At 44.3% G+C, this 25,491-nt stretch overlaps 1 protein-coding gene across 1 annotated transcript in view; it reads right to left on the bottom strand.

Moving 5' to 3' along the window:
- LOC146855584 (adipocyte plasma membrane-associated protein-like) overlaps nucleotides 1-25,491 on the bottom strand; it is a 104,755-nt gene that overhangs the window by 61,781 nt on the left and 17,483 nt on the right. The window contains exon 2 of the mRNA XM_085653415.1: nucleotides 11,316-11,405. Coding sequence (XP_085509541.1) covers nucleotides 11,316-11,405 — 90 coding nt within the window. The remainder of the gene's footprint in view (nucleotides 1-11,315; nucleotides 11,406-25,491) is intronic.

Below are 25,491 nucleotides of genomic sequence, written 5' to 3'. Positions count from 1 at the left end.
AAATAAGTAATCTAGAATTTTAAAACGTTTAACAGGATGTCTTAATCCCTTCAGAGAAACAATTTTAATTTTATGGGTAGTATCCACAGGTGAAGTTATGAAAAAAGAATTACAATCAGAATTAAGAGAAATACAGTAGTAGCAGTGGAGACCAATGAAGTAGCTTTAGCGCAGATAGTAACACAAGAACAGAACAGAACACACGTCGAAAAAAAAAAAAAAGAACATAAATATTAAGAATGAGCACGCATGCATTGAGAAGAATAGCCAAGTGAGAGTGAGAAACACCAGTAGCAATCATAACTTCATATTTTTAGGGCTAATAAGTAAATAATAAGTAGAGACTCCAAAGTGGTCCAAGCGATGTCAGGTTGATGGGCCTAGAGTATCAACTTAAAGTGAGAGATGATTATCCAAGAACGCTCGAAGATCATCTGGACAATGAAATGATTTAGAGAGGTCATCCTCCCAAATTTGCAAGATGGAAGGGTCAAAGAGACCGTATTTGAATCCAGAGTTTCTACGTCATGGTCTTAAAGCTGTAAAGTCCTTATGGATGGCAACAGTCTCTTTAGCAAAATCTTGATGGATGAAGATTTTATTGCCATTAACTAGAAGCGAGGGAATTTCTTGTGATGCTTTTCATTTGAGGACAAGAAGATGATGACGAAATACCTTAAATATTACTGTCCTGGTATGGCCAGGCTTACGATGAGATGTAATACAATGCGCTTTATCAATCTCAGATTGTTCTGGAAATTTTAAGTTTAAGAGATTAGGCAGTAGATTTTCATGATATCTACAATCACTGCCCTCTATGTCTTCAGGCAAATTGAGAACTCACAAATTATAATGGCGATTTCGAATTTCTAAGTCTATTAACAGGGTGTTCATAGGAGGAATTTTTTTGGCAAGTGGAATTAAATGAGTTGCTCAATTTATGCTTCATTGTTATTAATTTTAGTTTAGTTGGCTGTGACCTCATTGAAAGACCTGCCATATCCTTACAAATATTTTTCATTTCAATAACAATATTGTCAGTGTTAGATCTAACTGCTTGTAATTCCTTAATATAGTATAGTAAGTGAAGTTTCAGAGGAGTCAATAATTTTAGACTTTACAGGCGGCAGAGATATTTGTTGCACATGTTGAGATGATGAAGATAAAATTTTGTCTTCCATGTTAACAAATTACCATTAAAGTATATAGCAGTAATATAAAATGGTAATGTAGGTGAAAAAGCCAATCCAATGTAGAGCTGAAGGAAATTCCCAGGTGCAGCAGCTAAAACTGACTAGGTGGATTCAAGGCTGAAGCTGGGCCCTCTCCTAATGAAACTCGCCTTCCTGACAGGAGCTCTGGAAAGAGCCTTGTTGAAAAGACCAGATATTAGCCGAAGCTTACAGGCAGAGGATACAGCCACAAACAGGAGACCTAAAGGCTCTTCGCCACATGGGGTAAAGAGGGTGGCTTAAGCACTAATAAATGCCCTGAAAAATGGATGAAAATAGCTTGTTGTGTACTGGGAGCTTAACAGCAGGCGGTCATTTTGGCGTGCACATCTCCACCTTATATTTATAATGGCAGGTTTAATACACTGAAAAGGTCAGACTTACGTGGAAAAAATACTTCGGTACTAGGAGAGAAGAGTGTTACTACAAAAACTCAGCTCCAAGAAGAATCTTTACAAATTATAGGAAGCTAGAGATTATTCTAAAGGTTGCTAGGTTTTCAGCATCCATGGCCATTTCTTTTAAAAGTAGAGTTATAATGAAATATTTCAGATCCTGAAGAACTTCACCCACTGAGAGGGAGGAGTCAATGATCTTTGAGAAGTGACATGTAAGAGTCTTGTGATGGGGAGAAAAGTACATTTAAGCTGTGCACTACATTTGAGTGGAAGAAGAATTAAGCAATTCTGCAAAGTCTAATTTTCCATATTGTTCACTTTCTCATCAGCATTTCAGGAATCATCTACCCAAATTGAAAGAAAACCCATGAGAAAGAAGTGGTTTGAAGTTATCGTCACAAATTGCGCCCCGTTCAGCATGTCTGTAGGGAAAAGGTGAAGGTGTTTCTCTGGGGTAGGATAGACCACTGAAAGCAAACATGAATCAGTGACAGAGTGCCTGTGATGCATTCCACAAGCGAGCGTGTGAAAGACTGAGTGAACATCCTCAAATTCTTTGCAAATGAGGTGGGACTAAAATATGCCTACCACTCCATCTTTCCAACATCCGCCAGACTCTTGAAGGCAGTATTGTATCTATCCATGAAAACTTGCAGTATGGTAGTGTTGTCATGAAAGTCAATGAGGTCTTGGTGGCTATGTGGAGATGTGGTTAAGAATGACAATGCCACTGAGGAAGGTCTGTTGAAATACTGATCTGCCCAGCATCAGAACACACTTGGGACTGAGCAGAGAAAGTGGGCTAACATGAAAAAAGTGAAGGGATGAGTTGCCTGAACTATTGTGAGAAGATATAAGGGACACAACTAGATGGCTAAAAGGTTTAGCATAAGGCGTCCAGCAGTGAGGCTGTATCCTATTAGCCAATGAGAAAATAAATGCCCTCCGCCCAATGCCCTATGAGCTCCTTGTCAATGTGGTTGCTTACATAGCACTGATGTGTTGTAGTATGAGAATCCCTATGCAGACAAGTTGTAAGTTCCAAGTAGATCCTTTATTAAGTTTCAGTTATAGTAAGATGGTAGTAAGATGGTAGAGTAGCCCCATCTGGAGCAGCCTCCCTGCCGCTCAGCCTCTCATCTTCAACTGACACTCTAACCAAGACCACACACCAACACTCCGTGACATCATCCTACATTCTACAATCATTCAGGCTGAACATAAGGGAGAGTATTTGTAGTGGAAAGAAAGAAGGGGAGAAATCACACTACAACATATCCTCTTTCTTTACATCAACAAAAGAAAAGGAATGAAGAAAGGAACAAGAAATAGAAAAAGACAAAGAAGAAAATTCAACAATTGAAAGAAAATGAAACACTGTAAAGGATAGCTAGAGGTACTATCTTAAATGCAATAATACAGTGACAAGAAAATGCAAAAGTACAAAGGCAAGAAAAGGCAATGCAATAATAAAAACGGCATAAAAATGCAATAATACAATAACAAGAGATTGAAAATGCAATGCACTAATAAAATAGAATAAAAATGCAATAATACAATGACAAGAAAATTGCAGCAAAACAATGGCATGCACACCATTACCCTTTTCTCCAAAGGAAAGGCACAACCCAGAAAACAAAACATATGCTATGAAATGCGGACACTAGAAGGGACCAAAAGTCTCAGGCAAAACATGAACCAAACACAAATAGAAACAAGAAGCTGCACTAAAATGCATAAAACACGTACAGCACTCGTACGCCTGATATCTCAGGCACCCCTACAATCCGTGAATCCCATCACCGGCAAGCCAAAATAGAAGTAGACAAAGGAGAGCCGTGAAGCAAACAGCGAACCAGCGCTGCAAATATGACAGAACCAAACACGGAACATATAAAAAATACGTAAGTGAAGTATAGAAGTACCCACTAAGCAACAAGCACTGAAATAAAAAAGTACACAGCACCCCCACACAAGAAAGACAACGCAGCCAGAAGCTGGGATACACCCACCCACCAAACAGCATACAATGCACTGGAATGAACTCACCCAAGAAACAGAAAACAATGTACTGAGATACACTCACCCATGAAAACAACAGGAAAATGTGCTGGGATGCACTCACCCAAGAAACAGAACTAAAATTTACTGGGATACACTCACCCAAGAAAACAGCAGAATATGTAATGGGATACACTCACCCATGAATAATAGCAAAAGAAACCACAAGTAAACAATGCAATCACACAAAAACTGGTGAAGGACCAGTACGTGAAAACACTGCAGTCCAAACACTAGGGCTGCACAGGCAATGAAACCAAATCAGAGGGAATACGCTGTGCTGTAAATAAGTAGCTATATGGCTCAGTAAAAGCATAAATCATCAAGCAGTAATAGGGGAAAATCCCTACAGCACCTACACGCAGCAACATACGAAGGCTAAAGACAAGTTGCTGGTAGACGCCAAGTGCAAGCAGCGCTGCCGTTTTTAAATTGTTAATTGTTTTAAATACTGTCACTTGTACTGCCTGAGCACCGCACCGAGTTTTATTTACCCCACATTGTACATGTGAACCTGCTCAAACATTTTAAAGGGCTAAGGGCATTCTGAGGGACAGGGAAGTCGGGGAGTTAATTGTGTGTGGAATTACTATTGTGCTCACCTAGAATCTCTGCTTAGCTTCCGCTCCCCGGTCCACCACAGCTCTGTGCTGATTGAGTGGTGGGAGTATCGACGTCAGATTCTTACCTACTTCCGGTGTGCCACTGACGGGCTCTATCTTTGGAGGGAGACGGTCCAGTCTCCTCACAAGATTACCCGGTGAACACTACAAATACAGCAGATGGCGCTGACGCGCAGCGGGCGCGCGCAGCGGGCACGCAAGCGGCACGCCGAAGGTGCGCCAAAGGCAAGGCCGTCTGCGCCCATCCGCGCCCTACTGGGACCAGGAGCCAGAACCCCTGGTTCACCTCCCACCGGTCAGTTCCATTACACCAGCGCACAGTTGATAGCATTGAATTCCACCTTAGACCTAAAATATGTACACTCTCTCCGGACTCAGTCATCTCAATTAAAATGCTCCCACTGTCAGTTTCAATTGCTTGCATCTACGAATTCTCCTTCATCTCAAGAGCAAATATACAATCTACTCCTACTCAATTGTAGATCTTTGCCAAAGCACACTAGTGAAATCTCAATACTTCTAAAGGAAGAAGCCCCTGAGGATTTATTCCTTACAGAAACATGGCTCAATTCCAGTTCAGAGCCGGATACGGTTCAAGCCCTCCCTCCAGGTTATCTGATACAGAGAATGGATAGAGGGACAGGCAAGGGCGGAGGGATTGCTATTGTATATAGGGAGTATATGACTTGTCGCCAACTAGGCAGCCCGTTGTCAGACTGTGAAAACATCAATTTTTCGCTTGGATTCACACCCACCCTCACATTCTCCGGCATTCTTATTTATAGACCTCCTGGGGCGATAGGCCAATTCGGCAAGACCCTGCTAGAAATAGCCAATAATCTTGCGATTAGCGCCACTAATTTCACACTTCTCAGACATTTTAACCTACACTTTGACAACCCGTTCGCTTTATTAGCCCCAGAACTGACTCAGGATCTTATGACCTTCCATTTACTCCAGAAGGTCCCGTCAGCAACACATGAAATGGGACACCTCCTCGATCCCATCTTCTCTAATTTGGAGAATTTAGAAGGGAAAAAACCCATCCCTCTCCCATGGTCAGACCACTCTCTGATTCCCTTTCAGTGGATACATCTCAATACGATACCTGGCGTTGTTCCGCCACGTACTCAAATCCGTCCATGGTCTAAGCTTCCCTTGGAGGGCTGGATATCAGAGTTGGAAAAAAATATACCTACCCCTGATATTGATCCAATAATTGCCAATAAAAACTTCGGCAACTGGATTGAGAGGTCCCTTGATCTGGTGCTCCCCAAAGTTTTAACCCAGATGAAAACTGGCCCTAACAAGGCCCAGTAGTATACTCCCGAACTACGTATCCTACGCCAACAGTGTAAAAAAGCAGAAAGAGCGTGGAGGAAAGATTTTTCTTCAGATAAAAAAAGGGAATATAGGTCAGTCATTCGCTGGTATAAAGCAGAAATAAAAACTGCCCAAGCTTCCTACTATGAGGGCAGTTCAACAACCGATGCACTGGTTAAACGGAATAGAGGATTACATATGTCATAAGGGAAGAGCTACACAGATAGAAACGGGGAGAACGAGCTAACCCCAGCTAATATGTGACACACCGGTACAGTCGCAATAGGGCACACTACAGCCTAGTGGAACAAACCAGTAGTAGACGTACGATTGTAGCAGTGTCAAGAGGTTCCAGGGACTAGGCACCTAATACAATCACCCTTTGTAAACAGAAATGATACTTCACAATGATGTAAAAAGTGGTTCGTCAATGATATATCTGATGTACATTACTGAATGTTGTATGCAAAACCCTAATAAAAAAATTGAAACAAAAAAAAAAAGCTTCCTACTATGAGGGAAAGATTCTTTCAGCACGCAACTCCCCTAGAGAAATCTTTAACATTGCCTCGAAGCTAATGAAATCACCTAGCCCGGTGGTTCCGTCGGATTCATCTAGTCAGCGGTGTACTGAATTGGCAAAATTTCTTCTCTACCAAAGTCAAGAATATTCTTAAGATTCTCCCTCAAGAAGTCAGGAATTTCTCTAGCATTGACACGAGCGATAGTGGGCAGTTAGGACCTCAGGAACTAACGATCCCCTGTACGACGGGCTAGGACATGAATGGCCGTGGGCAGTTAGAAAGTCAGGAATTAACGTCCTTCCCAACGCTAACCCAGGAACGTCTCTTAGCAATCCTAGCATCGGTAAAAAGTGGATCCCCTCTAGACCCAGCCCCTCCCAATATTCTGTCGCTGGTTGGACCCACCATTGCCTCCACTGTTACCTGCCTAATTAATTCCTCACTGGATAAGAGTGTGGTTCACTCAGAATGGAAAAAGGGTAATGGTGCGTGCATTATTAAAAAAAAAAACCTGGACCCTGCTGAGCTGGGTAACTATCGCCCTATCTCACTCCTGCCAGGAATCAGCAAGATAGCGGAGAAACATGTAAATCACTCCCTCGCCGCCTTTCTGGAGTCCAATGGTGTTCTCCACCCTTCTCAGACAGGCTTCCGCCCCGGCCAAGGAACGGCGACCAAAATACTTTCAGTGGTGGAAGAAACCCGGAAAATCCTGGATGCAGGAGGAGTGGCTGCAATAATCCTCCTCGACTTGAGTGCGGCCTTTGACACAGTTAATCATCATGTCTTGATTCACCGCCTCAGGAAAGTTGGAGTGACGGGAACAGCGCTATTATGGCTGCAGTCCTTTCTAGAAGGGAGATCCTTTCAGGTCTTTGAGGGCAGTACCAACTCACAGCCCTTGCCCCTACAGTGCGGAGTCCCACAGGGCTCTTCACTGAGTCCTACTCTTTTTAATGCCTACATGGCCCCGCTGGCTGAAGTGGTCACCCCTTTCGGGATCCATATGTTAACCTACGCCGACGACACCCAGTTGGTTGTAGCTTTGAACTATTCTAGCCAACAGACCAATCTCCCTTCCTGCTTGCAAGAAGTGGTAAAATGGATGAGCTTATCGCAACTGAAACTCAATGGAGAGAAAACAGAGCTGATGATTCTTGGTAATTCTGTAAATACATTCCCAAAAGATCTTTGGCCATCCACCATGGGCCCAGCACCAATCCCCAAAACGTGGCTCAAAAGCCTTGGAATCTGGCTGGACCAGAATCTTACCTTTAAAGCACAGGCAAGGAAAACGGACGCTCTATGCTATGGTTTACTGAGAATCATTCACAAAATCCTTCCACTCCTACCTCCGATCGCTAGAAGACTAGTGATCCAAGCTCTTATTTTGTCCAGACTTGATTACGGAAATGCTCTGTATTTAGCCGCCCCAAAGGAGGTGATCTTAAAATTGCAGGTAGTGCAGAATTGCGCAGCAAGGATGCTTACTGACACCCCTAACCGATGTTCAGCTAGACCTTCTTTACATGCTCTCCACTGGCTCCCAGTACAGGAGAGAATACACTTTAAGGCTCTCTGTATAGCCCATAAGGCACTGAATGAAGGAAAGCCTATAATTACAGAAGCCATGATCCGCCCTTATAGAGCTAATAGGAAACTTCGCTCCAATGAGCTCCATCTTGCGATGGTTCCCAGGATGAAGAAGGCGAGAAGTGGCGGAAGGCTCTTCTCGCTAAATGTCGCCAAACTCTGGAATGACCTCCTGCTACATCTACGGAGGGAACCAATCCATCTAAAATTCCGGAAACAACTTAAGACCTGGCTTTTCCCCTAAAGATTGACGTCCACAGCAACGTATCACAGCGCTGGGATGCCTCCGGGTAGCCATGCGCTATACAAGTGCCAATACAATACAATACAATAACAGTATAATTAAATTCACATCACATAACAATGCATAGGTGCTAATTACGCAGAAACATATGAACTATAGCATTTAAAAAATGAGAAAAATATTATGACTGCAAGCACACTCACGCCATAATAGGCATAGCGAACAAACAATACAATGAAGAGAAAATCATAAACTGCGGTGAGCAATGCCTCACCCGACGTCTTAACCCAAAGCTCAATGTGGCTGTTGGCATCCAAAGGCGTGTGGCACAGTGAATTCCTCTTGGTTAACGTCCCATAAAGATTAGGGAGAGCAAAAAAAAACTAGTGTGTACTTCAATCGAACGACCCCTCACACTGTTGCAGAAGATCCGTGAGGGAAACCTAAACATCATTGTGCATAAGTACATAAGCAGAACTCGAAGAAGTCCACAGTAATACATATGCACGTCCAGTTTGTATTGCAGAATGAAGAAAGTATAACTTGAGCATACTGGCACTCGCAACGTAAGACCACAAGATGGCGGCACGCTTCTACGACGCTGCGCCGGATGGCTGGCAGCAGCAGCGTGCACCAAAACGTGCACCACGGCAAGGAGTCCGAGGAAGGTGCACACGTCATCGGAGCAAGTATGAGGACAACAATGGATAGGTAAGGAAGCGCGCGTTGAGTGTATGCGCGCATTAGGGGCTCGTGTACAGTTTGAATGGCAACGGTTAAACTGTCGAGGTACGGAGGTAAAAAGTTAAGCATCCAAAAACAGGCAAAATAAAGTGCCCCCACTCACCAAATTTCACAAAGCCATGGCTGCTTGCTTGTTTAATCAAGTGCGACGGGTCAAAAGATGCCGTTCAATACACACTAAGTTGTCCCAGTCAGTTTCAAGTAGAAAGTTTAAACAAAGGTGCCGTTTTATACAGAATAAATTGCTGCAACAGAGTCCAAGAGACTAGTAACTTTCACTGCTAGGGTGTCCAGTTTGTAAAGAAAAAAAACACAGCTAGAACACAAAGGAAATAGACAAAGCTTGCTGTCAGACAAAAAAATACTTCCCACGCAGGTTGAGGACTCAAATGAAACAGGGAAACACAAAACAAATATCTAGCAACAATCCCGTGCACTCATACAATATTACAATACATCGTGTAGACGTGTCTCGAAAGCGAATGAAAACAATCCAACGTTGAAGTCTTTAATTTCTTTAATTGGTCATCATATGAAAAGCACACAGCCAGCCGACACGTGTTTCATCAGAGAAACAGTGATCTCTGACTCTAGGAACGAACAGCTGAGCAAATAGATTCCAAGCTGCACGCACAAGCTGCATCGATGTAACTCTCGACAACACGAGTCGCTTCACAAAGAAAACATACACGAGTCCTTTGCCCTGTCTCGTACTAATAGTCCCGGACAATTTGCAGCTTGTGATTCAACTAAGACGATCAAATAAGCCATCAAAGTTCAACCACACGAGCAACTCAATGCTAAAAATCAACGGAGAATCCACTGTTATATACATCTAACAGGAATCAAAATTGGCAACGATGGATAATCTGGGCAAAAAAATCAGCTTTCTTATTTGATTTTGCTGAAGTGCTCTGCTTAGGCTGCCCTGAAGAGTCAGAGATCACTGTTTCTCTGATGAAACATGTGTCGGCTGGCTGTGTACTTTTCATATGATGACCAATTAAAGAAATTAAAGACTTCAACGTTGGATTGTTTCCATTCGCTTTCGAGACACGTCTACACGATGTATTGTAATATTGTATGAGTGCATGGGATTGTTGCTAGATGTACATGTGTTAGGATTCTCCTTCACAGATTAAGGGTTTGAGGGTCTCCCCTTCCATGTTAGCACCATACCAAATTGTTTCTGTTCAAATATCAATACGTGAATATAGGCTGAGCGCCACTACTTCCTGTCCACGAAAACCCTCTCCATTGTATTCACATAAAACAAATATGTTAAAATGTGTAGCGCCTCTTGGAAGCTGTTCAAAGGCAATAGGCTTCCAGGTGACAGAAGGGTGACAGCAGACTCCTCAGCAATAAAATGATAAACTCCCAGGCTGAAGACTGTCCAGGAAGTACAGAACACTGGTAGTTGACGGTCAAACAGCTTAGGTGGACTTTGTAGCATAAAACACAGCTGTCAAGTACAAGCCGGACACAACTCACCAGACTAGAGTGAAGTAGAAGCCCGAGTTGAGGCTTACAGTTGTTGTAAGATGATAGTAAGATGGTAGTAAGATGGCAGTGTAGCCCCACCAGGAGCAGACTCCCTGCTGCTCAGCCTCCCATCTTCAACGGACACTCTAACCAAGACCACACACCAACATTCCATGACATCATCCTACATTCTACAATCATTCAGGCTGAACATAAGGGAAAGTATTGGTAGTGTAAAGAAAGAAGGGGAGAAATCACGCTACAACAGGATGCTATTTAATATTATTACACTTATCTGAAAATGGTTTCATTTCCGGCAGTCAGGAATTTCTAGAAATGTTCCTGACAAATGGAAATGGTTCTACTACTGCGTATCTCTTCGCCACGTAGGAGGAGAAATCTGCGGTAGTAGTCATGGAAATGATGTAGAGCAGGTGCATCAAGGCATGGTTTGCAATAAAAGTTTCTGAATGTCCACAATCACATCAAACTAAGATATGCCTCTTTCCCACACTGACAATGGTTGGAATTTTACTCCAGAAAAGGGATGGGTGGAAACAGCTCACCTCGAAACTTAAAAAGGGGTTTAAGTAAAATATTTTCATTTTAGCACAAAAAAAACACACGGAGCCGCACAGCATTTTTATTCCATGAGAAAATAAAGAAGCAGAGTAATAATAGTGGTAATTCTCTGGAATACAGACTGTACGAACACCAGAATATAGAAAACATTTTAGTCACAATCAGACAAATCTAATGCAGTACTGAATCTCTGTGCTTATATCAGTCATATACAAGCTACAACATATACATTGAACAGCATGAAAAATGTGTGTTGTATCCTTTTTCACTTCTCCCAACTCTATACATTTCTGCAAATACCCACTGAACACAACATTTACAAGCAAAAATGGGTAGTTATTAGACATTCACTGGGCTGAACGTCGTAGCCTGGGTGAACACTGTTTCAAGACCACACTAGAACACTGCAAGTAAACGGAAACACATCTGATGAAGATCAAATGGTCCTGATCAACAGCAAAAGTCCATTACACAATCTCAGCCACACATCAGGAAAGAGAACTCACATGAATGGTTCTGGATCAATGGGAGATGGCAAGAAGTAGATGGCAATGATTATTCCAATAAAAGCACTCGAACATCCATATTTTAGGAACCTAAAAAGGAAAATTAAACTGTATTAAGTGTTATTTATTGCAAAATGTCAAAGTCTAGAAACCTAACAATCTGTAAACCAACACGCCATCCTATCCTCCATAAAAGGAAATATTTCAGATATTGGATAGAAGTGGCTGCTTCAAGTAGACTATTATCTTCTGAGCCCATCAATCCTTCCCTTCAGACACTGGTATTTACACATGAAGACATCATTTAAAGATAAACCGAACAAAGAGAATAGGTTACAAGCATGATTTTTTTCTTTCATGAATCAGGATACTGGTAGCTCACCTGGTTTCCAATTTACAATTTCTTTAGGGGCTTAAGGGAAAGAAACGGGCCACCAAAGTTATAAGGGAGAAGGTCAATATTACAAAACTATTTATTTCTATTATAAAGTCTATTTAGGACAATAAATCTCAGATTGCCATGCTGTGTCTACCCACTGATCAAATGACTGATTCTTATCATTATTGCTTGTATTGCCAAATAGATCAAAAAGAGAATGTTTAAAGTTACACATCAAAGATTGGGGACTGCTAAAATCAAATAAAGATTTATACTTAGATAAAGATTAATTCTGACTACTTCCCTTAAAGAGATGATCGGAAATAAGGGGAACAAAAAGACTGCAAGTTTATAATACTTCTCCAGAACATTTCTATTGAGTTTCTGTAATTGGCTAACAACTTTTGAACATACGGTCACCATATAAATTAGACAGATGTACGTTGCAGTTTGACTATCAGTATTGTACTAAATTTGCCACTTAATTCTTTCTACAATTTCATAATTCGAATATCTTTTTTACTGAAAATCACTAAAAAGGATTCTTAAGCAAAACATATGTAGTTTGAAAGTATGTCAGATGATGCTGGAAATCAATTGAAAGATTCCTATTAGGAGACAATTTTATCTCTGAGGGGGATCAATATTGGTCAGATAATGGAACTTTGTTCAAGTTCATACACAGTGATTACTACATACTGTAAATTATGTCTTGTATTTATAATATGCTCAATTAGTTTTTTTTTTTTAAATATGCCCTAAAATATACTGCAATGAGATACAAAAATTATTTTCCAAATACTTAAATTGAGATTCTACTGCAAGTCAGGCAGAGCTATTTTGCTTGATTTTAAGAACAATATATTACATTTCAAAGATAACGCTATTATCCAACTAATCTGCATAACAGCTAGGCCAATTATACTAAATCCCTAGACCAACCATAATTTGAGTAACTATTTTAATAAGCGTGTCTCAAGTCACACTTTCACCTTGTTTTAGAAGGGAACTTATTTTTAATGAAATGGTAGACTTGTCTGGATATACTTATGATATTTATACCTTATCCTGTACTGTAAATGCCCCCACTGGGTGTGTATGATTGAATGTTTGAGAGTTGGTTACATTGTACATGTATGAATAAATGTATGGGTCTATGCGGAATCACAAACTGTGGGAATGACTAAGAAGTTATATTGGTTAGTTGGGAACTTAGCCTGTGATCCACAGCACCAGGTTAGTTAAAGGAACTAGTCTGTTTGGCAATACTATAGTCCATTAATAATTTATATTATGACTTTCTGCGTATAAGCATTTGTCTGATGAGTAGTAACACATGTTATATTGATATGTTATATTGATTTGTATAGTGCACTAATCACTCAAGAGGGTTTCCAGGTGCCTGGGCAGGTGTGTAGGTTTGTGCTCACCAAGGTGCTTATACCAACAACCAGGTCTTCAGCTTCTTGCGGAACCCAAGAAGGCAGGAGAAGGGTCTGATGTGTTGAGGGAGGTTGTTCAATGTTTTGGGTACGATGTAGGAGAAGAAGCAACCTCCAGTTTTGCTTTTGCAGATGCGGGGAATATGTGTGACTAAAATGCAGAGCATAGGTGTCTGGTGGGTTTGTGAAAGTATTTGCAACTGTCAAGGTATTCCGGTCCTGTGTTGTGTAAGGGTTTGCATGTGTGAGTGAGAAGTTTGAACGTACTGCGCTTGTGAATTGGTGCGGCGTGGCAGGTCATGAAGGAGTTTTGCAGCGGTGTTCTGGATGGTCTGGAGTCAGTGTAGGATGTGTTTGGAGATTTTGGCATAGAGAGAGTTGTCGAAGTCCAGGCTGCTGGTGATGAGTGCTTGTGTGATGGTCCATCTAGTGTTCAGAGGTGACCATTTGGAGAGTTTTCAAAGCAACTGCAGTATGTGGAAGCAGGAGGTACACACTGCGTTGACTTGAACCATCATGTTGAGCTTTTCGTCTAAGGTGATCCCTAGATTTCTTGCAAGGTCTGTGGTTGTGAGTGTTGCTTCTAGTTCCGACGGCCACCATTGGGGCCCTTGAGTGGATGGTCTGCATGATTGCCGCTGTGTCATTTCTGGTGAGGGTTGTTCATTCGGTCAGGTGGTCGTCACAGTTGCTGGTGGGTAGGTTAGCAACGGGTTCTCTGGGAATGGTTTGCGTGCCAAGTTACTGTGGATTGTTGCCATTTTGCTGTGAAAGTAGTTGGATAGGTTCCAAAGATGCCAGGAGGCAGCGATGGTGGTGACAGAGACTGAGGGCGAGGTGAAATCCTTAACAATCGAGAAGATCTCCTTGAAGCTGTTGGAGCTTCCTTCGATGCAATCCACTAGTGCTTTTTCTTGGTGTCTCTTATTTGTTGGTGATAGCATCTGAGTGCAGCCTTCTAGGTAGCTCAATCTGCGGTGTTGTGGTTGGCTTTCCATTTCATTTCTAGCTGTTTTCAGTGCCGTTTTGGGTCTTGGAGGTCTTGTGTACCAGCTAGCTGCTTGTATGATCTACTATGCTTATTGGGTTTAAATGGTGTGAGGGAGTCCTCGCAGTTCTTGATCCAGTTGTTAATGTCCTTGTCGAGGTTGTCCGTGAGGCTAGGTTGATCCATGCTCAGAGCGCTGAGCCAGTCTGCTTCTGTGATTTTGCCCCACCTGTGGCATTAAAGCTGAAACTGGTAGGGGTATTGACTTGAGATGTGTTGATTTCAAAGTTGACAATGGAGTGGTCGGTCCATATGAGCGGTGCAGTGGAGTTATATTTCATGCTGCTGCTTGTGGTGAAGATGGGGTCCAGTATGTGTTCAGGGGTGTGTTGTTTCTGGGATGAGCTGGATGAGTCTGATGTTGCTCAAGCTTTCAAGGAGTGCAGTGGAGCAGGGGTTGTTTCGGTCTTCCTGGTGAAAGTTGAGGTCACATAGGGAAAGAAGGCTCTGGCGTTAATGGTGAGCGGAGCGATGAAGTTGGTGAATGAGGTCAGTAAAGGTGGCTCGTGGTCCGGTTAGTCGGTAGACGAGGGTTCCATTCAGGGTAAATTTTTCTGAGATTTGCAGCTTGAAGTGCAGGTGTTACATAAATGCATTTCTCTGTGGATGTTGTGCATTTGATAGATTCCTAGTAGATGACAGTGAGTCCTCATCCTAACTCATGAAGGCAGTCTTGTTGAGCTATCTTGGAGCCTGCTGTAGCGATGTTAGGAGCTGATGAGGGGTCGAACCACTTGACATTTGGAGATTATGATGTTAAGCATACAATTTCTCAATCCTCACAGTTTGAGCATTTAGATTTCTTTACTGTTATCAGAGAAATTACTCCATGGATTCAGTTGTTCCAATAAGAAAATGGATGGGTTACATGTATGTTTGAAAATACCAATTACAACTTATGAAAAAAGATAAGTGTTATTCCACATGTCATCGTTGTTTCTGGAGTCCTCTTTAAACTACTTTAATACACAACACACTACTTCGCTTAACTATATAGAACTACTCCAACAGACTAGGGAGCACTTGCATAGATGGAGGCCATATTCCCTGTTGTGGCTAGGCCGCATTGCAGCGGTCAGGATGACAATCTTACAAAAGATCTTATTCCTTTTCCAAGTTCTCCCCCTAGAACCTCCACTTGGTACCATAGGCTCCCATCAGAGGGACCTGGAACGTTTTATTTGGTGCAACAAGAGATGAAGGTTTCATAGAGAATTATGTTACCGATCCCTTATGGAGGAGTGTGGAGGTGGATTATTAATAACCCACTGGTGCAGGGTCACCCTTTAGTCCACAGGTTCTTAACAAGTAAGGAAGAATCGACACTGGAGCGAAGTACAAACCATAGGTCATTTAATTAGCATTCATGAATGGGGCTCCGTCCGACAAGCAACTTAGAGATACTCAAGGAGAGAGCACACCGAACGATGGTTACATGGGTTTTTATAGCAAAGATCACAAACAAGGGATGCCCAGAGGTAAATAGAACTTTGGGAAGAACACACGAATTAAACAATCGGTAAGAATCAACAGCCTTGGTGCCTTGTGTAACTGTCACGTCCAGAAGCTGCACAACAAGATATGCTATCTGAGCGAACTTCACTTGAGGCTTTACCACTGTCTGAAAAACCCTGTGCACGCCAGCTGTTCTTTTGCGCTGACTCTGCATGTATACACAGCCTACAATGCCCCAATCTAGATTCTTTACTCATGTTTATACAGATGCGGTGGCAAGGATAGAGCCAGGCTGAAAGCAGAGCAGGGGTGAGAAATGGATGAGGCATAGCTTAATCAAAAAACGAGAGAATCAGATTTTTACATTTTAACAGTCCTTCCTTTTTAGCTATGCTGAATCCATTCTAAAAAAGTGCATATATTAATCTTGAATGTTGATATTCATAAGTTCGTAAATTTCAGTGTGCATCATCATTTCTCGATTCGATTCAATTCATAAACATTAATCGGGGGAGGTTTAATATGATTACAAGTGGTTATACAAGCTGTACATATCGTAGGAGCACATTGAATGCAGCAGCAGCGAGAAATATGGCTCCTATAATGACTATTCCCATTAATAGTTTCCAACCCCAAGTGGAAATAAGTCCCTGAAACTATTCATCCCAGGACCATGTTACTTTGTCTAGATGTATCTGTAGTTATTTTATGTAATTTGGAAATGGAGTCATAGACAGAAGGGGCGTGGTCATGTATGAACACGCAACAGCTACTACCGATGATGTGACATGCTCCCCCACGATCGGCCAGTACTACATCAAGCACCATTCTGTTTTGAAGAGTTACAATCCTTGTAATATGGAGCTCTTCTGTAATATTTCCTAGAGCCATTGCTGTCTGATTAGTCACTGCTTCTACCACTCGGGTCAGGCGTCTAACCTTTCTACTATTTAGGGCCGCACCAACAAAGAAAAAGAGTCCCAAATTAAAATCAACGTATTGCTGTGATGCTGTATCAGTCTGATCTACCTCATCATTATTTATAATTATTTTAAATCTATTCAAAGAAATGTCATTAAACAGTTTCTGGTCTTTGTGATAAAGGCAGGATGCTGAGAACACAGGGGAAGCAAAAAGGACACACAACAGATGCCATACCAACTGACTGGTAGATGATAATAACCTTTGTTTCCACAAATGAAGTAAGTGTTATGGGAAGATACAAAACTGCTACTGTTCATTCCAGTGATATTCAACACTGTAGTACAGTCACTTTTACCCACGGGAATACTGCCAATACTGCTCCCACAAATTCTGCTCGGGCTCTGGTTACAGCGATAACAGGAGGCCCATTATCCTTGACTGTTCGAGTGTTGGGAAAAACATATCTTGTGGAGGAATTCCCTCTGCGATACTCCTCCACTTCCCATGCAGTTCCTTTGGCTTGTGGATCCCCTTCCTCATCGAGGAAACAAACCTTGTTTAGCTGGGCATTGAGTCTTCCTACATCAGCTTGAGTGACATTACTAATTGCAGAGGCCCACAAAAGTGCGACCCAGGCTCTACAGGAGCCATTATGTCAAAATGGCAAGGGAATGAAAGGTGTTCCTCCCTTCTTCTGATGAGCTGGTATCATTCCACATACCCAGCAGTTGGTAGTGTTCGTTGCATTATGAGTATGATGTAACATTTGGATGAAAGTGTTATTGAGGTAGGACATCCGATGTTTCTGTTCATGGTAGGGAAGAGTGAAGTAATAATGTTTCATGGGGACAGGAGTAGTAGCGGGCAATAGGGTTCGAGCCAGAATCACTTTCTCCATTGTCCAAAAAACTGATGCCAATATTATCAACAATATGATCAGAGTCACCATACACAGAGTCTTGTTATTACTTCACAACTTGAGATCCCAATTTCTGCATTTCTCCTTCTTGGTGTCGATACAACCACAGGTCAGCGAGAGATCCAGGCACCACTGAACACGTATCACAATCCCCTCTGAACCTAGTTCAGCCAATTCGGTGATCCTACCATATCACACCGAACCGTTCCACTAATTGAAACCGATCCTCCGGCATCTCTATCTGCTCCTTCCCTTCCTTGTTCGTAAATCGTACCTTGTTGCTGAAGGCGTAGTTTGATCAGGAAATAAAGTGTCTTCGTTCAGAGGAGCAACACTTTTCTGAGTCTGTAAGATGTCTTTCAGATCGTTTCTGCCTTCTGGCTGGAGAACAGTTGCTGGGATTTGCTTGCAGTGTGCTGCATTAATCCAATGGCGTCTGTTGGTGACACGGACAGCAGTTCGAGTCGCAAGCAGGATCTGCTCCCGGATTCTTCCAGCGAGGCTCCAAATTTTCAGAACATTGGAAGTTTTTTATGAGAACGAAGTCACCAGGTTGAAGACCATGAGCCAGACCCTCTGACTTGTCTGGAATAGCTTCATGCACCTGCTGATGAATCAGAGACAGTTTCTCAGTCAAGTGTTTTAGGTAATCACTCAAAACAGAGTATTGTATTTCTTTAATTACATTTGGCCTTGGGGGTCCCCATACATTCACAGGCCTACCAAAGACTATCTCATAGGGAGAAAGTCCAATCTTACTATGTGGGATGGAACGAACAGATAACCATGCTAGAGACAAGGCATCTGGCCAATTAAGGCCCGTCATTGCTTGTATCAACTTCAATGTGGCATTGTACCTTTCTGCCTGAGGATGATTAGCAGCATGACATTTCTGTTTTACCCCTAAACCCTTCATTAGGTACTCTATTATCTGGCCAGTGAAGTGGGGGCCGTTGTCACTCCATAGGACTCTACAAATTCCAAAACAGGAGAAGAACTCCTTCAACAGAACTTTAGCTGTTGTCTAGGGTGTGCTGTCTTTGGTGGGATAAGCTTCTACCCAATTACTAAAGGAACAAACCACAACTCAATCAATCAATCAAGCATTTGTAAAGCATGCTACTCACCCGTGAGGGTCTCAAGGTGCTGGGAGTTGGGGGGGGGAAGCAGCTACTGGTCAAACAGCCAGGTCTTGAGGTGTCTCCTGAAGGTCATCAGGTGCAGGGTCTGTCGTTGGTGGACGGGGAGAGAGTTCCAGGTCTTGGCGGTGAGGTAGGAGAAGGATCTGCCGCCGGTGGTTGTTCGGTGGATGCATGGACCGGTGGCGAGGACGAGGTCAGCGGAGCGGAGCTAGCAGTTGGGGGTGTAGAAGGTGAGTCACTTGTTGAGGTATGCTGGTCCTGCGTTGTGGAGTGCTTTGTGAGTGTGGGTGAGGAGCTTGAAGGTGATCCTCTTGTTGACGGGTAGCCAGTGCAGGTCCTTCAGGTGGGCGGTGATGTGGCTGTAGTGGGGGATGTCGAGGATAAGGCGTGCGGAGGTGTTTTGTATGCATTGGAGTCTCTTCTGGAGTTTGGCGTTGCCGTAATCCAGCCTGCTGGTGATGAGGGCCTGGGTGACCGTCCTTCTGGTTTCAGTGGGGTTCCATCTGTAGATCTTGCGAAGCATACAGAGGGTTTTGAAGCAGCAGAAGGAGACAGCGTTGACTTGTTTGGTCATTGAGAGCATTGAGTCCAGGATGAACCCCAGGTTGCGTGCGTGGTGGGTGGGGGTCGGCGCAATTCCCAGCGAGGTTGGCCACCAGGAGTCGTTCCAGGCGGAAGGGGTGGAACCGAGGATGAGGACCTCCGTCTTGTCCGAGTTCAGTTTCAGGCGACTGTTCTTTATCCATTCAGCGACGGCCTTCATCCCTGCGTGGAAGTTGGTCTTGGCGGTGGCGGGATCTTTGGTGAGGGAGACGATCAGCTAGGTGTCATCAGCGTATGAGACTATGTTGAGGTCGTGTGATCATACAATGTTGGCGAGCGGTGTCATGTATATGTTGAAGAGGGTCGGGCTGAGAGATGATCCTTGGGGTACGCCGCAGGTGATGTTGGTGGCTTCGGATCGGAATGGAGGGAGGCAGACTCTCTGGGATCTGTCGGTGAGGAAGGAGGTGATCCAGTCCAGGGCTTTGTCGCAGATCCCCGCGTTGTGGAGTCGTGTTCGCAGGGTGCGGTGGCAGACGCTGTTGAAGGCGGCGGAGAGGTCCAGGAGGATGAGGCCGTAGTTTCGCCGTGGACCAGCAGGACCCTGATGTCGTCGGTGCTGGCAATGAGGGCAGTTTCGGTGCTGTGGTTACTGCGGAATCCGGATTGGGACGAGTCCAGGGTGTTATTATCTTCGAGGAATTGTGTCAGTTGTCTGTTGACGATCTTCTCTATGACCTTCACCAGGAACGGGAGCAGGGAGATGGGCCGGAAGTTTTTGAAGTCCTTTAAGTCTGCCTTGGGTTCTTTGAGCAGGGCATTGATCTCTGTGTGTTTCCAGCTTTCCGGGAAGGTTACAGTCTTGAATGAGCCATTGAAGATCTTACGGAGTTGGGGTGCGATGATGGAGCTCGCTTTGTTGAAGATGTGGTGGGGGCAGGGGGTCTGATGGTGAGCTGGAGTGAATGGTGCTCATGGTCTTGATGGTTTCTTCGACGTTGACGTGGTTCCAGGAGTTCAGGCGACCCGTGTGACTGGGGGGCGGTGAGTGTGGTGTGTCGTTGGCTGTCGACAGGTGCTGGGTGTTGAAGCTGCTGTGGATGTCTGCGATCTTGCGGTGGAAGACGGTAGCTAGGGAGTCACAGAGGTCTTGTGATGGAGGAATGTCGTTGGAGCTGGAGTTGGTGAGTTCCTTCATGATGCTGAAGAGCTCTTTGCTATTGTGTGCGCTGTTGTCGATGCGTTCCTTGAAGGAGGTCCTTTTGGCAGTTTGAATAAGTTGGTGGTGTCTGCGGCTGGCATTCTTGAGTGCTGCGTGGTTGTCCGGTGTTTGCTCGCGGCGCCATTTCTTCTCTAGCCTTTGGCAGGTCTGCTTGGAAGTCTGGAGGGCGGCGGTGAACCAGATGGCTCCTCTGTTGGTGCATCTGTTAGTGGGTTTCTTGATCGGGGCGAGGGTGTTGGCGCAGTCTTCGATCCATCGCTTGAGGTTGTGGGAGGCTGTGTCAGGGTCGGTATGGTCGGTCGGTGGGTCTCGGGCGAGGGTGGTGGTTGGCTGGTCTTCGGTGACCTTGTTCCAGCTCTGGTGGAGGATTCTTTGCCGGTGGTTGTGTGCGGCGGTTTTCTTGAAGGAGAAGTGGATGCAGTGGTGGTCGATCCAGTGGAGTTCGGTGGTGTGGCTGACGGAGACGTGGCTGCTGGCGGAGAAAATGGGGTCGAGCATGTGCCCGGCGGAGTGGGTGGGTGTCGTGACGAGCTGTTTGAGGCAGAGGTTGGCGAGGTTGTCCAGTAGTGTGGTGGAGTTGCTGTAATTGTTCTTGAGGTGGAAATTCAGGTCTCCGAGGAGGATGTAGTCTGTGGAGGCTAGGGCGTGCGTGCAGACGGCGTCTGTGATGGAGTCGATGAACTTTGGCTGGGGTCCGGGGGGTCTGTACACGAGGGTTCCTCTGAGGGTGGTGTTGGGATCTATGTAGATCTGGAAGTGCAGGTGTTCGGCCTTGCTCAGGGTGTCCTCGGTGTTGGTCGAGATTCTGAGGATGATGGCGATTCCTCCTCCTGGTCTGTTGGTGCGGTCCCTGCGGGTGATCTTGTAGCCATCCGGGATGGCTACGGCGACATCGGGTGCCGATGAGGAGTTCATCCAGGTTTCCCTCAGCCAGTTTATTATTCAGGCAGCTATAATGTCCAGACTGGACTATGCCTGCTTCCTGTACTTAGGGGCTAATAAGGCCGAGATTGCACGGCTTCAACGGGTTCAGAATGCAGCAGCCAGATTACTGATTGGCCTGCGCAGGTCCTGCCCTGTGTCATCCACAAACTTCACTGGTTGCCGGTGGCCAGGAGAATCGAATTTACGGCCCTGTGTATTACTTTTAAGGTCCTGAAGTGCAACACTCCGGGTATTCTGGCCAACCTGGTCACCTCCTATGTTCCTACACGCCAGTTACGGTCACTTGGACAACACATGGTGAGGGTCCCTAGGTTCCAGAAAGTACGGGCAGGAGGTTGTTCCTTCCGTAATAGGGCAGCCCTCCTCTGGAACTCACTGCCCATTCACATACGTAGCCACACTAACTATCTGATGTTTAGGAAGGCCATAAAAACATACCTATTTCCCTGTGTGTAGCTCCTGTCTTCTTCCGTGTTAGTCACGCTGCTGACAGCGCCGGGACGCCCCTTTGCTGGGGCAGCTGTTGCGCTATACAAGTGGCAGCAACATAACATAACACATACTTCACATTTTTTCAGCGCTCTAACTGAATAGAATACATTTGAAATGCTTCGAAGGGAACCTGAGGTGGAGAAAATCCACCAGTAGTGGTTGATACTCCCTTCCCAGGATTATAATTTAAACATATCATACAATGTTTAATCAAATGCTCAGCCGTTTTCCGAATGAGTGGATTATCCCAGACGTGATCTAGTTGGGAGATGGCGTTTTTGGCACCAACGTGAGCAGGTCCATGAGCCATAGTCACAAAAGGTAATAAATAGGCATAGGGCAACTTCCATTTTGACATATCTTTTGACCTCCAACATCCCTCATCATCTAACTCGCCTTCCTTTTGCCATTCTGTCCTTTCTTGTTCAGTGGCTGACTGCTGTATTTCCTTAATCTATGTATACATGTTTTCCCATCTTTCAGCTTGGGATCGTAGTACATATACTTTACTCGTGAGTGCACTTGCAGTATCTCGTGCAACTTCGTTAGCGAAAGCATTTCCTTGTCCCACCTGGTCTGTAATTTTCTTGTGGGCACTACATTTAATAATGGCTATACTGTTTGGCAATGTCAAGGCAGTAAGAAGACTATTTACCAATTTGCAATGTTATATATTAGAACTATGGGAGGTTAGGAATCCCCGTTCCTTCCAAAGTTTGCCAAAATTGTGTGCCATACCAAATGCATACTGGCTATCCGCATAAATATTTACTGATAATCCCTGCCTGAGTTCGCAAGCCCTTAAAAGCCCAATGAGTTCAGCTGCTTGGGCAGATTTTTGTGGGATACAGGCTGTTTCCACACCAGTTTGTAATGTGGTTATAGCATAGGATGCAGAGGTGGTGCCATCAGGTAGATTTAAACAAGAGCCATCCACCCATAGTTCTCCTTCAGGATCTGACAAGATCTATTCTTCCCTTAGTTTGTTCTTCTGTGAGGAAAATACAGTCATGTAAATCTTGAGTTTGTTCAGCTGGCAAAGGTAACAATGTAGCTGGGTTTAATGTCAAACATTTCTTGAGTGTGATATGAGGTGCCAAAAGCATAAGTTTGTATCCTGTAAGTCTAGCGCTAGTCAAGTGTTGTATTTTAGTCTGGTTCAGGAGCGCATCTACAGAATGTGGTACCATAACCATAAGCTTGTTACTCAACACTATCCCTTCAGATTGTCGTATAGAGATGGCGGTGGCAGCAACTGCCCTAAGACAACCTGGAAGTCCTCTGGCCACTGGGTCTAATACATCTGAGAAATAAGCACATGGACGATGCTTATTACCATATGGTTGGATCAAGACGGACAATGCACATCCTTCTCTCTTATGTACTTATAGTATGAAAGGTTTTGTATAGTCTGGAGTGCCTAACACTGGAGCAAAACAAAGGGATGCACAAAGCTGCTGATATGCTTCCTGACATTCAAATGTCCATGGTAAAGGAGAGGGAGTGTCTTTAGTAACAAGGGACAAAAGAGGTTTGATGATAAGTGAGAAGTTCGGGATCCACTGTCTACAGTAGGAAGTAATACCAATAAGTGCCCTGACTTCTTTTTGAGTACTTGGAATAGGAATTCTTAGGATAGTTTGAATCCTATCTTTAGTCAGCATGCGGCCTTCCTTAGACAAGAGGTGACCCAAATAAGTGACCTCAGACTGACAATATTGCTGCTTATTCTTAGAGACTTTATGTCCCTTAACAGCAAGATGATGCAATAGGGAGAGAGTGGCCTCTTTACAATGCTCAACTGTGTCTGCGGTTAGCAAAATATCATCGACATATTGCACAAGTGTAACTCCTGGTGGCAAAAGAAGTTCATCCAACTGTCGTTTAAGTGCCTGACCGTAAATGCTAGGACTCTCTGTATAGCCTTGTGGAGCCAGATTTGGGAAAAAGGGGGTGGTGATGGACAGAGTTTCTGAATGATGCAGAATACTCTTACCAAGTCAAGAGATCATGGTTTTAATCCATCACCGTTTTTTAGCTCACTGCACCATCCCAGCTCAGAACCTGGCTACATGCAAATTAGTCTGTACCTGTCCCAGTGCATGATGGGAACAGGGCAAACCAAACTACCAAGCCAATTCTTATACTGGGAAGGAAACAAGCTTCCGGGGACCGGTTTCTGGCATCACAGCCTTCGTCGGCCCGGCTTGCCTGAATCCTGATGGTGCAATGAGCAAGGGACTCACGTCTGAGCATACCCTCCCACACTGAGTGTGGATAAAATCGATTTGGGAAAAAGGGGGTGGTGATGGACAGAGTTTCTGAATGATGCAGAATACTCTTACCAAGTCAAGAGATCATGGTTTTAATCCTGATGGTGCAAATTGATTTTATCCACTTGGTAAGAGTATTCTGCATCATTCAGAAACTCTGTCCATCACCACCCCCTTTTTCCCAAATCGAATTTATCCACACTCAGTGTGGGAGGGTATGCTCAGACGTGAGTCCCTTGCTCATTGCACCATCAGTATTCAGGCAAGCCGGGCCGACGAAGGCTGTGATGCCAGAAACCGGTCCCCGGAAGCTTGTTTCCTTCCCAGTATAAGAATTGGCTTGGTAGTTTGGTTTGCCCTGTTCCCATCATGCACTGGGACAGGTACAGACTAATTTGCATGTAGCCAGGTTTTGAGCTGGGATGGTGCAGTGAGCTAAAAAACGGTGATGGATTAAAACCATGATCTCTTGACTTGGTAAGAGTATTCTGCATCATTCAGAAACTCTGTCCATCACCACCCCCTTTTTCCCAAATCGAATTTATCCACACTCAGTGTGGGAGGGTATGCTCAGACGTGAGTCCCTTGCTCATTGCACCATCAGGATTCAGGCAAGCCGGGCCGACGAAGGCTGTGATGCCAGAAACCGGTCCCCGGAAGCTTGTTTCCTTCCCAGTATAAGAATTGGCTTGGTAGTTTGGTTTGCCCTGTTCCCATCATGCACTGGGACAGGTACAGACTAATTTGCATGTAGCCAGGTTCTGAGCTGGGATGGTGCAGTGAGCTAAAAAACGGTGATGGATTAAAACCATGATCTCTTGACTTGGTAAGAGTATTCTGCATCATTCAGAAACTCTGTCCATCACCACCCCCTTTTTCCCAAATCGAATTTATCCACACTCAGTGTGGGAGGGTATGCTCAGACGTGAGTCCCTTGCTCATTGCACCATCAGGATTCAGGCAAGCCGGGCCGACGAAGGCTGTGATGCCAGAAACCGGTCCCCGGAAGCTTGTTTCCTTCCCAGTATAAGAATTGGCTTGGTAGTTTGGTTTGCCCTGTTCCCATCATGCACTGGGACAGGTACAGACTAATTTGCATGTAGCCAGGTTCTGAGCTGGGATGGTGCAGTGAGCTAAAAAACGGTGATGGATTAAAACCATGATCTCTTGACTTGGTAAGAGTATTCTGCATCATTCAGAAACTCTGTCCATCACCACCCCCTTTTTCCCAAATCGAATTTATCCACACTCAGTGTGGGAGGGTATGCTCAGACGTGAGTCCCTTGCTCATTGCACCATCAGGATTCAGGCAAGCCAGGCCGACGAAGGCTGTGATGCCAGAAACCGGTCCCCGGAAGCTTGTTTCCTTCCCAGTATAAGAATTGGCTTGGT

The sequence above is a fragment of the Triturus cristatus genome, chromosome 4_1, assembly GCF_964204655.1.
Source record: "Triturus cristatus chromosome 4_1, aTriCri1.1, whole genome shotgun sequence".
In the NCBI taxonomy this organism is placed as follows: Eukaryota; Metazoa; Chordata; class Amphibia; order Caudata; family Salamandridae; genus Triturus; species Triturus cristatus.
The sequence above is the reverse complement of the archived record's forward strand: the minus strand, read 5'-3'. Positions and strand labels throughout refer to the sequence as shown.